Here is a 13,924-nt window from a genome sequence, read left to right as displayed (position 1 = left end):
TGTACGTATGTAAATAAGGATATAATTCTACGACCTTGGGGGATTTTAACCGACTATAGAAAAATCTTTAAGCCAGACGCTTTAAAATCCAAAAACGACAACTCGCAGAAATTCCTGAGTTAAGTTTCACGAGGAGAATTTTATGCGGGGTGTTGAACCATTGTCCTTGAATTCTGGTACACGCAGACTTATATGGCTAATTGTGGAAAGTGTGTAAGACGTTTGCATAATTTATTAGCTGATATTTCCTGACATTTTAGGAGTGCCATTAAAAGGTATGGTACCTAAATTACTACAGATGTGTTTATCAGGAACGCAAGAGTATTTGATTTATTCCTAGATTTTTATAGGTGGACATATGACAGTATGGATTGAATCAAACGCATAATTATACTTGAATTAACATACAAGTCCGCCAGTAATATTACGATACTAAAATAGCAGCTGCGGTATGATTATATTGAACTTATAGTTAGCAGTGATCTACAATCTAGGTATAGGGACTTTCAAAAAACTCCGAGTAGCGTCGAAGAGTATTTGATGAATTCGCAACTTTGCCAACTGAATTTGGCTGCTGTCTTTAATATTCTTCAGCTCCTCAGCGACAAAGTTTCCAAACGCAGCAAAAGCGTCTTTCTCTTGTATATCGTTCGCCTTGATCACTCGTATTCTCGGATCGTCAACGTCTCCTCGTAACTTCGGTCGTTTGCTGGTCAATTCCAGGAGCGCTGGTTCGCCGCTTAAATTTCTTTTACTAGCTGTTGATCCTGGTGACTGTTTTTGTGCCTCGGGGACACCAGCTTGCTGCACATTGTAATCCAAGGGTACTTCTCCCGGTTCTAGGGGCGTTAACGTGCTGTTTTCGCTGTCGTAGTAAAACACGTTTTGAATATCCTGCAAAATGGATTAAAAATGTACAAGGAAGTCAGGCGTAGATTTATTATACGGAATGTAAGCAGAATTGTTAAATGAAGCAGAATTGTTAAATGAATATCTTGCGGCTGGTGGAAAGGATCAATATTATATACCGAATTGGCAATATCCAGTTCTTGATTCATATCGCTTTTGAAAGGTCCGTTAGGATTCAACGGGGTCAACGATTTCTTAGCAACGTCGTCCTTCAAAAACATCAGCAGATCCAACGCAAACCACTGCGGTTTTCTAACTAAGTTCGCGTTGTTCGGACCAGCTGTTAACTTGGCGTAATTCCACCTGCGATATTCCTTTCGAAACGAGCTTCTGAGCATGTACAATTTCTTCTCAACGTCGGCTAGCGCGCAGTTGAAACGATGTGCCATTTCCATGAGTGCCTCGCGGCGCTGTCTTCGATTCTTATAAAATTCGTGGCTTGTATCCCAGAGGCAATTTCTCTCTTTGTACATTTGTATTAGAGCCGTCGTACTGGTCTGGTCCCATTCCATTTCTTGCGGTCGCATAGTTCTGGTCAAACTTACCGAAGTTTCCTCGAAAGTTGACATATCGTTGATCAATCAAGCATCATCAAATACCCCAATTCTTTTCACTCTTTCCTCGGAAAATTGACTTTGGGAGAGCTGTCGTTGTCCCGTTATTCACTCCAAACAACACCAGAGTATCCCCATGGTAACCCTGATTTATTATTGAGCTGCCAATCGACTTAACAAACGAATGTTGTTGTCTGAGAATTTAGATCTGGATCTTCGTTTCTTTCTACATGCACTGATATTGTCGCCCTCGGAATACGCTTTGTACATAACGCCGCTGCGTAGATGCGTGCCTTCTACGTGAGTATTTTCCGAAATCGGTGAGCTCAGAGAATCCTGTGGAATATTAATTTCGGTAAAAAATCTTTCTGAGTTTGGATAAGTTTGAATTTGAATTCGATGGGTCGAATTCTGAAATCGAAACTCGACAAGCGACTATCGGTCACGGTTAGCAGACGACGTTATCGATGTCAAGTTGCGCAGCAGACTACAGACAGCTGCAGACAGGTACAGGACGTGGGTAAACATGGCCGCTGCGGTTCTGGGCACCGTCCTGAGAAAATCTGCAGGATTTCCTCTCGTGGGAAAAGGCTTGCTGAAAAATGGAGCTGGCCTCTATTTTATCGAGTAAGATTTTACGTTAGACTAATGTTGCTATTGCCAGATGCCAATCGGGTAATTATGTAACGTCGTTATAACCTATACGATTTATGATCATCGTACTTTTTTTTATGCTATCCAATTGTCGTTTACTCAATAATTGGCTAAACGCGAATCAATCCCCAGCAAAAGTAATCGTCATGCCAAACTGGATGGTGTTTGGTTATTTTACATTTACCTTTTTCACAATGTAACCATAATTTCACACAATGAATCTGGATGTCTCGATATTTTGTTTCACACATAAAAAATTGAAATGAAGAATTGACAAGTTGTAAATGTGAATCAAGTGACATTTTCACTTGATCTAAGTATATTTTATTTATTTGCTCAAAGTTTTCAATTACTTTTAAGGATTTAGTATATATCATTCGACGGTCGCAGACAAGACTTTTGTATGCCATTGATTATTAGCGTTATTAACCACATGTACATTGGTAAAATCCACAGACTTAGGCAAAATTAATCGACCGACTGTTTAAAGTTCTTGAACCATGCCTATAGCATTCATAAAATTGGCTATAAAAATATTTCACTATCCTGCTGACTAATCCTTGCAGTGTTAAAATATTTTTTGTTTCAATAATGGATGATTCACAAAATTTGATTATTTTCTGGTGAAATATTATTTACGTGTTATTTTTATGATAACACAGCCAAAAGCGAGATGCTCATCAATCTGGTATCGATATGGAATACCTAAAACAGTTCCATGGTCCGGTAATGTACCCGGATGAATACACGTCGCAGTATCCGACGACCTATAGAATTGAACTGGAGCCACCTCGTGAACAGGTTATTCAGAATTCGTTTTTGAATTTTGGGCCGCAACATCCGGCAGCTCACGGTGTGCTACGTCTGGTGCTTGAACTTGACGCTGAAACCGTTATAAGATCTGATCCTCACATTGGACTGCTGCACCGTGGAACTGAGAAATTGATCGAATATAAAACCTACACCCAGGCTTTACCCTATTTCGATCGTCTCGATTACGTCTCGATGATGTGCAACGAACAGTGCTACTCATTGGCTGTTGAGAAATTGCTTAACATCGATGTTCCAATTCGCGCTAAGTACATTCGTGGTAAGTTTCTTTTTTGAATTTGTCTTGACCAAGTGACGAGTAGGAATTACCAAATCTGTCGAATGCAGAAAGAGCTAGAAGTTGATGAAATAAAAAACCCTCATAACCCAGTGTCCAATTGTTCTTTTTAATGAATTAATTACTTGCAAAGAATTAAACAATAAACGTAATGATAATGTCCTTGCAAATACCCATATCTGACATGTTGAAGATTCGAAAAGTCCGTAGTCTTTCCAATCCTAGCTTTGGTACTTAACATTTTAGTCTCTATTTTATTTTTAGAAGATTAGATAGTCAACTTTTACATCTACTCAAAATTTTATCCAACAGTTCTTTTTGCTGAGATCACCCGAATTCTAAATCATATTATGGGTATTGGTACTCATGCGTTGGATATCGGAGCCCTGACTCCATTTTTCTGGCTGTTCGAAGAGCGTGAGAAACTTATGGAATTTTACGAGCGTGTTAGTGGTGCCCGTATGCACGCGGCCTATATTCGACCAGGTGGAGTTGCATTGGACATGCCATTGGGTCTGATGGATGACATCTATGAGTTCGCTACTAAGTTTGCAGAAAGATGTGATGAAGTTGAAGATCTCTTGACAGAGAACAGAATCTGGGTAGCACGCACCGTAGACGTAGGTGTAGTTTCCTATGAAGATGCACTAAATTGTGGATTTAGTGGTGTCATGCTGCGTGGTTCTGGAATAAAATGGGACCTACGAAAGTCGCAGCCGTATGACGCTTATCATTTGGTTGACTTTGATGTTCCCATTGGAGTCAAAGGAGATTGTTACGATAGGTGAGAGAGAATACCAAGCACAATGTGAAAACTTTCTTGAATTGTTTGAATTCCATTTATCGTTTGGTGGAATCAGGTGACATGTAGCTGTAAAAGTGACCAAAAGTATTGTTGATTTCACTTGTGGTATTGTGCTATATTTTCTAAATATCATTTTAGATATCTCTGCCGTGTGGAAGAAATGCGTCAGTCTCTAAGAATCATTCATCAGTGTTTGAATCAGATGCCTCCAGGTGAAATCCGTACTGATGATGCGAAAATCGCTCCACCACCTCGCTCGGAAATGAAGTCCAGCATGGAAGCACTCATTCATCATTTCAAACTCTTCAGTCAGGGCTACCAGGTACCGCCTGGCGCTACTTATACAGCAATTGAAGCGCCAAAGGGAGAATTTGGTGTGTATCTTGTCAGCGATGGCGGCAGCAAACCGTATCGCTGTAAGATCAAAGCGCCTGGTTTTGCTCACTTGGCTGCCCTAGATATGATCGGGAAAAAACATATGTTGGCAGATATTGTGGCCATCATTGGTACACTGGATGTAGTATTTGGCGAGATTGATCGATGAGTTAACTGAACTGGCAGTCGTGTATAGACATATAGAAATATCGAAGCAGTGAAGCATCTAATTTATGTACTTGAATGAATTCAAGTATTGCGAAGAAAGAGTTAGAGGAATCTCAATAGTAAGGTTTTTATAAGTATATTTAAAATGTTAACGGCGTATTATTTCTCACGCGCCTTCTCTCAATAATAATACCCGATATTAGATCTGGATCTTACAAGTAATGACGAAATTTTATATTTTGAATCAGAACAGCTCGCGTTTGCAATTACCTATGTATAAACAAATTAACTCGCTGTGAAATATTTAAAAGAAGACGAATTAAGATTATTGTTGCTGCAGGGTTTAGCCCCTCTAAATGCTCTTCACATCTTACAGTGTTGTTTTTAAACGATTGAATAAATATATTACCAGTGACGTCTTAGAGAATTCCAAGTTTTTTTTAAGTATTTGGAAAATTTTAAGACTAATAAAATCCAACGAAAAAAGAACCTTACTCTTATGGTCCTTTGAGTTCATATTTAATTCAAAACGGCTTATTAAACAAATTAAAATCGGATTTAGTGGTCCAGTATTTCGAAAAAAAATGGCTGCGAAACGATTTTTTATTGTAATCATTAATTAACGTGAAACTACAATCCGTAATATCCTGTAGTAAAATCTTGAAGTGTGAGATGTCAATACATCGGAAATAGAAACGATTTCCGGTTCAAAGCTGTTTTCCCATTGGTCAAGATAACGGCTATCGCCTAACCAGGTGATTACGGAATAGCCTGGGATTCGACGTCGGAAAACATCGCCGCGCGAGTCCAATAGCCGTTATTATACCAGCTGGACTCGCGCTCATCTAATCCATGTATGTTATAATCTTTCCGATCTTTACTGAAGACCAGAAATAGGATCCAAGAATCGGTGAACTAGTACAGTCGATCACTTGAAGTGCTTGAAGAAAAATTGAAATCTTGCTGCTACAGGAACCACAAACTAAAGGTTAAAGCCGAAATCTTTGGTGAAAATAAATTAAGTGTACTTCGTACACACCCTCGAGGCGCTCGTTATTAACGAGAGAGAAAAAAAAGAAGTATGACTGCTACGGTTTTAGGGACCTTTATAAGAAAATCAGCAGGATTCCCCCTTGGCGGTAAAGGATTGCTGAAAAATGGGGCGTGCCTCAATTTTTTTAGGTAAGTTATTTTTTTTTTCACATCCATATTATTGCCTAATTTTAAAAAGGTTATCTATCAACGTCACTACACTTCCAATAGATCAAGCTGTACGTGGATGTAACTTACGTTAGATTACCTGTCAAGTGGCGCTACCTGTTGGGGAAATTCCGTAGTTACAAGCTTTGTAAACCGTGTCTTATTTATCGTTTTCTCCTGGGCATGCGCAGTATGCTACTGCGCTGATGTAGAGCAGCTTATGCTTCTGACGCATGCGTAAATGTGCCGCAACAGAGATAGACCGGTCGCTTGATTTTCTTTCTCTTTTTGTCCGTCCGCTCTTTCCACTTATGCTTACCACTGAACTCTACATGTGATGCTTAATCCTATACCTTACGTACGCTACGTATAATATCGCTATGTTTGACAATCGGTACCAATCAACCAAACAAGCAAATGTTTTTCCACGTTCGAAAGCGTATTATTCATCTATTCAAATGAAAGTAAGCCCGCGGGCATTTGTTATTTCCGATTCAACTTACAATATGATCGGTCTATGAAAAACTGTCATATCGCTTCCGTACTGAAAATATTCATGTGTCAAATCATATAATGTTTTGAAAGAATCCAGCGTATAATTTATTACATGATTCATTTTGTAAATTCGATAAAATATATTAGAAATCACATAATAAATTAGAGAAGCACGAATCATCAGAAACACTAGAGCAAACACCATGTAATCAACTATATGGTGAACTATATGAATTTTGATCTAGTGTATCTGATGATTCGTGATTTTTTAATTTCTTATGTGATTTCTTACATATTTTATAAATTTTACAAGATAAATCATGTGATAAATTACACATTGAATTATTTCAAAACATTGTATGATTTAACACATGAACATTTTCAGTAGGGTTGGTTTCCACGCATTTCTTACTTAAGCGCGTTTCGTCAGTGAATCCAGAAACACGTTGGCCTATTCCGTCCGATTAATGCTGTAATATGTTGAATATCCTGTGTAAAAATGAGCAGATTTATTTGAATAAATGTGCCCAAATTTATAATATTTTTTATTGTTGCAATGCAGAGTATGTACGTGATACGTGAATTCATTTTTGTCATATTCTCTTCATTTTCGCCCATTTTAGCGAAATATTAGACATTTGTTATTTATAATTGCACAAATTACGCAGAGTAGCACTTTATTTACGTCCTTGTTTGTATAAACCAAAGCCTTTTTAAATAATTTTCGAATGAATATTCTATACAGTATGAATCTTTGTCAATTTCATTTTTGCAGACGATAGTTGTGAATTTGAAAGTAATTATTTTCTTAAATCTTATTGCACAGCCGAAAGCGAGATGCTCATCAATCTGGTATCGATATGGAATACCTAAAACAGTTTCATGGTCCGGTAATGTACCCGGATGAATACACGTCGCAGTATCCGACGCATTATAGAATTGAACTGGAGCCACCTCGTGAACAGGTTGTTCAGAATTCGTTTTTGAATTTTGGGCCGCAACATCCGGCAGCTCACGGTGTGCTACGTCTGGTGCTCGAGCTTGACGCCGAAACTGTTATAAGGTCAGATCCGCACATTGGACTGCTGCACCGTGGAACTGAGAAATTGATCGAATATAAAACCTACACCCAGGCGTTGCCCTATTTCGATCGTCTCGATTACGTCTCGATGATGTGCAACGAACAGTGCTACTCATTGGCTGTTGAGAAATTGCTTAACATCGATGTTCCAATTCGTGCTAAGTACATTCGCGGTGAGTCTTCATCTTCCAATTTGCTTTTGTTCAGGGGACCAGAAGGTATTCTTGAAGCTGAGGAATGCAGTTTTACAAAAAGAGTGATACGTTCTAATGAATTCTTTATGGCAAAATCCACAGTAAACAGAACCAAATTATCTCCGCAAGCATGTATTTGTGCTTAAACCGGGATCCATTGATCTCCGAGCATAATCTTTTCAAGTTAAGACCCGCAGTACTTCAAAGAGAGTTGACTGAAAGTAAATGAAAAAGCACATTATAAGCGTAAGCTCTTTACTTCTCGTGAATTATTCGAAATTATTTTCGCAAATAGTCAGGCTACCGTGTTTGAAGACTTCAAGAGTTCTGAGTCCCCTCAAGTTCAAGTGGGTAATCAATATGCGAAGATTTAATTACACGTTTATCGAATTGTGGAATCTACTTTCATGCGTAATTAAAATTTATTCGAACAGTGCTCTTTGCCGAGATTACGCGGCTATTGAATCACATGATGGGTGTCGGTACTCATATTTTGGATGTTGGAGGCCTGACTCCATTGTTTTGGCTATTTGAAGAGCGTGAAAAACTGATGGAATTTTATGAGCGAGTGAGTGGTGCACGAATGCACGCAGCCTACATTCGACCAGGTGGAGTTTCATTGGACATGCCATTGGGTCTGATGGATGACATCTATGAGTTCGCTAATAAGTTTGCGGAACGTTTGGACGAAGTCGAGGATCTTATTACAGAGAATAGGATTTGGATAGCACGTACTAAAGACGTAGGTGTAGTATCCTATGAAGATGCACTGAATTGTGGATTCAGTGGTGTTATGTTACGCGGTTCGGGCATAAAATGGGACCTACGGAAATCCCAACCATACGATGCTTACCATTTGCTCGATTTTGATGTCCCCATTGGAACCAACGGAGATTGTTTTGATAGGTGAAGGAAATTATGAATACGATTTCAGATCGTTTTTAGTATATAAAATTCATTCATTGTTTACTTTAAGTAGATCATGTGCACATCTAGTCTGTACAAGTGGCCGAAAGTGTTTCTGCTTTATTAAAAATTTCATAAATATCATTTTAGATATGTCTGCCGTGTGGAAGAAATGCGTCAGTCTTTGAGAATCATTCATCAGTGTCTGAATCAGATGCCTCCAGGTGAAATCCGTACTGATGATGCGAAAATCGCTCCACCACCTCGCTCGGAAATGAAGTCCAGCATGGAAGCACTCATTCATCATTTCAAACTCTTCAGTCAGGGCTACCAGGTACCGCCTGGCGCTACTTATACAGCAATTGAAGCGCCAAAGGGAGAATTTGGTGTGTATCTTGTCAGCGATGGCGGCAGCAAACCGTATCGCTGTAAGATCAAAGCGCCTGGTTTTGCTCACTTGGCTGCCCTAGATATGATCGGGAAAAAACATATGTTGGCAGATATTGTGGCCATTATTGGTACACTGGATGTAGTATTTGGCGAGATTGATCGGTAAGTCCATTTGCGGGGCAGTTGTGGGGCTATAAAGGCAAAACGTGGAGTTGTGCATAATTTATAGGCTTCAGGATACTTATAAAATGAACGACTAATTACGAATAACTTCAGATTAAATGTGATTTAATATCAGTATTGAGCTCTTGAAATTCAAGTTCTATTTCAGCTACGTTATAATATGCATGATCAACCTGGTGCCTGGAAATGTTAGTAGAAATTATAAAATATAAGATCATCAACAACAGAAAGGGTTAATTATAAGAATATAGCAAAATATAATAACAAAAGTGAAGACTATGAGTATAAAGTATAAATAATATAAGTAAATAAAAAGGTATTTAAAAGTTTTCTACGCATCAATAGCATAGGAAATATCACAAGGTTAGTAAAATATGTACCAAAAGAAAAGTTGTCATAAAATTCATCGAAGCTGATCTGGATCAACGCCGGAACCGAAATTCCACAAGCATATTTTAATAAATGCCAACGATCGATGATAAATCTTGAGCAATTTAATGGCTCCACAAACTCTTTCGGACTCAGTTTTTCTAACTGGATTCTCTCAAGAAAATAATCCGCGAGACATATTCATCACGATTTATAATATTCGCGATATTTGAAAGGGAAATATTTTTTACTCGTATAAGTGATGTAACGGGTACAATTTCAAGTATTGAGCAGATTTGATAAATTTGTTAATTTTTCGGACTTTGCGTAACCGATATGAGATTAAATTTATCTCTTTCTTTTCAAGTTTCGTGTTGATTGTGAAAAAAGCAAATTAATTGTATAAAATATAATTATTGCACTCGATTTATTGAAATAATATCGATTTTGTGAAATCACATTGACTTCAGACCTGTGAACTTCACTTTTCACGTATTCAATTACACATCACATCGGTGTTAATAACTCAATTTTTAATAACCGATAGGTAATCTGACAGAAGGAATGTTTGTTTCGAAAAATTCAATTTATTCTGGTAAGTAATAAAAACTCTTCGGTTGTATCGATCCACGGGCGACTAAGTATAAATCATAAATGTGTTAGTGCATAAAACAAATTTAATAAATGCATACAAACCTGTCTATAGTATAGATCAGTACTGCCGCCATAAGTATAGTGAAAAGAATAATTACGAAAGTCAATTAAATCAATAGCTGTGGCGTGATGATAATTTTATGCAAATCTGCATTTAAAGTCGATATCAAATCATCGTAATATTGCTCGTATGATCTGGCCTTAATTATTTTTGTGCAATTTCGTGTAATTGACGAAATTTAATTAAAAGATGCAGACACGCGTATCAACGTCGTGGGAGATAAGTAATTATCATATATTGTCCATGAGTTTAGAATGCCAGCTTGACATTTGTTGAAACTCTCATATATTCAACAGATACGATATTCTTCTTTTCAATAAATTTGTTCAATTCAAAACCTGCAATGACGAAATTTTAGGCCACAAATTAACTGCCTGTCGCTGATTTCGAAGACTCGATAAATTAGCCCGATTAAGATTCTTGGAAGCTTACGATACGTACAGCGTTTAAGTTTTGTGTATATACAGGTTTTGTGTAATTTCACTCGTTTCAGCCTCGGGTAAATCCCACGTTTTCCTGATTCTTCTTCCCTTTACGCGAAGATTCTCATCTTCCAAAATAGATGTGCCATTAATTTATCTCAACCTTCCTTGTGAGTTTTTCCCATTTTTTTCCGGGAGGATGTCTGGAATTGTTTTTGAACCGTCCTTTTTTCCATCTTTCCACATTGCTCTATTTTTAATTCTAATTTATTCGTCAGCAATGTCGTGGGCCACGCACTTGATGCCAAGAACCTGCGTGGGCGATGCTGGTTCGCATCGCGGGTTAAACACCTGTTAGAAATTTGGTAGCTAAGCACAGTCCAGCATCGAGATGAAATATTTCTCCTTTTAAAGAACCGAGGAAAAAGCTTGGGGATCGGTTATTTTCAAAACTTTCAATTCGTTTTTTTGCTCACTTTGTCATTGAACACAACTCCTCGCCTTCAACTAACATTCCAGCTTTCTTTTAATATTTGCATTCACATTTTAGAGTTTCCATTATCGTTGGTACAATTTGTACGTCGAGTCGCTTCTATTTTCATCTTTACTGTTCACTTTGCGCTTTTTCGGAAGAAAAAAAGGATATTGTAATAATAACTGATCGTACGATGCTAAGACTCGCGGTTTTAATTCCTTATAAATATAATGAGATTTCAGATTTATAATTGACTTCAGAAGTGTTACGAGTGTTCGTTTTTTTTATAGTACTCGTTTTCGTTGGCGAGTCAAACTTTATACGTGGTTAAGGATTTGCGATGGGGATTTATTTATGATCTCCTTCTTGTTGATAATTTTTATAATTGTGACATTGGAATGAAAAAGTCTCTATCGCGAGAGACGCGAGAAGCAGGCCGTTTTTTTAAAAGTCGTAATTTTGAATATAAAAGAGAACGAAAAAAAACGTACACGCAGTTCGTTTCGATTCTCTTTAGTTTGGTTATTTGTGGTGCAAGACTTGAGTCAAATAATTTTTTTAAAACTTGAATTTTATTCATACAACTCTCACCAATTTCAGCACTTGTCTGTTTCTCATTCGCAGTCTGACTTGTCAGCATGGAATTGAGATTAATGAGGCCTGCAGCAGCATATAATACGGTTAAATAAATTTTTTAAGGCGAAGTGCTGTTTCCAGTTGAATAAAACTCCATGGAAACATGTGTGGATACCGTAAGGTTTCATTACTCCGAATAAATAAAACTGTTCTCATTGTCTCCAATGAAAAGCTACCGCACTTGGATTACCTTTCGGATCATGCTTGAAAGAGAATCTTATTCTGCTAAGACGTGTTTTTTGTCGACGATTTTTATTTCACCCTACCACGAAAGAAAGTTATTCGTACAGAAGGTAGTTTTTAAATTTTCGTCTGGTGTATGATTTTTTGTACCTCTTCTTTTTTTCCGCACTAAACTAAGTGACTAAGATCTGTTTTTGTCGTGATCCTTCGCATACGCGACTAGCAGTGCTAATCACCTTGATCTTTGATTCTTCGACTCTGTACCTACCTTCGCATCCTATATATTGCCTAGGTATATGTATATTATGTACAGTATACGCGTACATGCATATTAATGTATCAACGAATACAGCGACTATAAGGCTAGAGTATCAGGCACTTTTCTGACCATTTTTCAAAGGGTTAAAAGGGGACGATTAAATTTAATGACACGTATAAGGTGCACGCTCGGGATGCAAACGAAATGTCTTTCACGTGCACATCTTGAAACCTCTGTAGGTTTTTTTATTCTTTTATTTCGCAGTGATTAGGCGGAAAATGCGAATTATCCGTTGGCGGCTTATACATATATCTGTAGTTTTCCACTGCGTGTATTGCTGCGATTGTAATGGCGCTGATAGAGATTCGCCCGCAGTTTATCTCCAAGCGATCGATTATATAATTACTATACGTCTCCTTACGTATTAAAATAAGTGATATTCTGTGATTGTATTTTTTGCCCGTACAGGAAATCATCAATTCATATAACAAGTTTCTTTATAGGCAGGTTCATGGAGGATTTATTCCGTAACTAGTTCTATACTTACAGCAGACTTCTTAATATCTTTTTCTTATTTTTCTGCTTCGTTCATTCGTAACATAATACTTAAATACGTGTAAACCATTGACGTAATTCCTCAGCCGGCAGATTAATAAAATATTGTAATTTCCCGTAGTTACGAAGACACTCGACATTCATACATTTTTTGTTCCCCCCCTCTTTTTTTCTCTTCTTATTTTTTCCCCTACAACCGTCAAGTTGTCGCGTAGAAATCCGAACGGTACCAACACATTGATATAATGGCCCTCGTAAACATGTCGTGAATAATTATTACTGCTCCTTTATTGAGGAATAATGGAACGAGGAAAACAAACGTGGATTTAAAGCAAGAAAAAACATAATAGACACATTACATGTTTGACAAATAAAGTATCCGAACTGCAGATTGATAAATATTATAGCGAGAATTCGGTGGGTGGACTTGTCGTGCGGCAGAAAAAGAATGAAAGAAATGAAAGGCGTGCGGCTACGTGACAAAAGTCGGATATCTTCCTCCCGAAATCCTCAATCCCTCCTGCATCCTGTTTTCACCTGAGCGAAAGACGAAGCGTTGAACTTTCGCCCTATGTCAAGGGTATAAGTGAGTTTCATTTTCAGTCCAGGTTCGACTTGCGCGCAGGTTTGTCAAGCGGAGTTACCTCGCGAATTATTGTATGTACATGCCTACGTGGCTAGCATTCTTAATGGGGAATCCAGATTGCCGTAACGTTTGCACAACTCGTGTCGCATCACGGTGTCGATGTGAAACCTACGTCATTGGAGAACAGAGTATAGGTATACACATAATATACGCATTATTACAGACAACTTGTGCGTTACCGTAACTTGAAACGAGTGCTATGATTTGTAATGAGTTTAAGAAATTGAAAACTATCGACTACACAAGAGCGAGGAACGTCGTTGATTTTTCGTTTCTTCGTTTCTTTTTTTGTTATTTATATGACAGTCGTCGTTTTAATCGACGTGACGTACGATTGCGGGGAGAAGATACCGTTGAAACTGTGATCGGAATCGGCTTAAAATCGAGATCATTTCTCGCTATGTGTACGAGAAAACTCGTATGAGAGAGAAATCGTGCATCATTTTGAAAGATGTGCAAGTCATATTTCAACGAATTATAAACTTATCTGTTTTGAATTCTGCACATACATACAAGTTTTGAGTGAAGAGGTATGATAAATACTCTAGTGTTCAGTGTATACATACGTCAGTACATATTTAATACATCTTTTCCGCGGACATTTGTTATTATGCATAAAACGATGAAAAACGAAACTAGAAA

General features: G+C 37.8%; 3 protein-coding genes across 3 annotated transcripts; 2 read left to right on the top strand and 1 right to left on the bottom strand.

Annotated features, from left to right (window-relative positions):
* Positions 1–228: 228 nt before the first annotated feature.
* Positions 229–1,908, bottom strand: LOC124302031 (uncharacterized). Its single transcript, XM_046757776.1, has 2 exons — positions 1,029–1,908; positions 229–894 (listed from the first exon to the last, which is right to left on the bottom strand). Exons 1-2 carry the CDS (start codon positions 1,476–1,478, stop codon positions 484–486), a joined length of 861 nt encoding a protein of 286 aa, XP_046613732.1. The 5' UTR covers positions 1,479–1,908; the 3' UTR covers positions 229–483.
* Positions 1,909–1,934: 26 nt separating this feature from the next.
* Positions 1,935–4,988, top strand: LOC124302029 (NADH-ubiquinone oxidoreductase 49 kDa subunit-like). The gene is made up of 4 exons (XM_046757774.1): positions 1,935–2,090; positions 2,780–3,207; positions 3,538–4,009; positions 4,169–4,988. Exons 1-4 carry the CDS (start codon positions 1,990–1,992, stop codon positions 4,572–4,574), a joined length of 1,407 nt encoding a protein of 468 aa, XP_046613730.1. The 5' UTR covers positions 1,935–1,989; the 3' UTR covers positions 4,575–4,988.
* Positions 4,989–5,132: 144 nt separating this feature from the next.
* LOC124302030 (NADH-ubiquinone oxidoreductase 49 kDa subunit-like) lies at positions 5,133–13,498 on the top strand. Its single transcript, XM_046757775.1, has 4 exons — positions 5,133–5,755; positions 7,095–7,522; positions 7,978–8,449; positions 8,600–13,498. Exons 1-4 carry the CDS (start codon positions 5,655–5,657, stop codon positions 9,003–9,005), a joined length of 1,407 nt encoding a protein of 468 aa, XP_046613731.1. The 5' UTR covers positions 5,133–5,654; the 3' UTR covers positions 9,006–13,498.
* The last annotated feature ends 426 nt before the right edge of the window (positions 13,499–13,924 follow it).

Source organism: Neodiprion virginianus, chromosome 4 (assembly GCF_021901495.1).
Source record: "Neodiprion virginianus isolate iyNeoVirg1 chromosome 4, iyNeoVirg1.1, whole genome shotgun sequence".
Classification (NCBI taxonomy): Eukaryota; Metazoa; Arthropoda; class Insecta; order Hymenoptera; family Diprionidae; genus Neodiprion; species Neodiprion virginianus.
The sequence above is the reverse complement of the archived record's forward strand: the minus strand, read 5'-3'. Positions and strand labels throughout refer to the sequence as shown.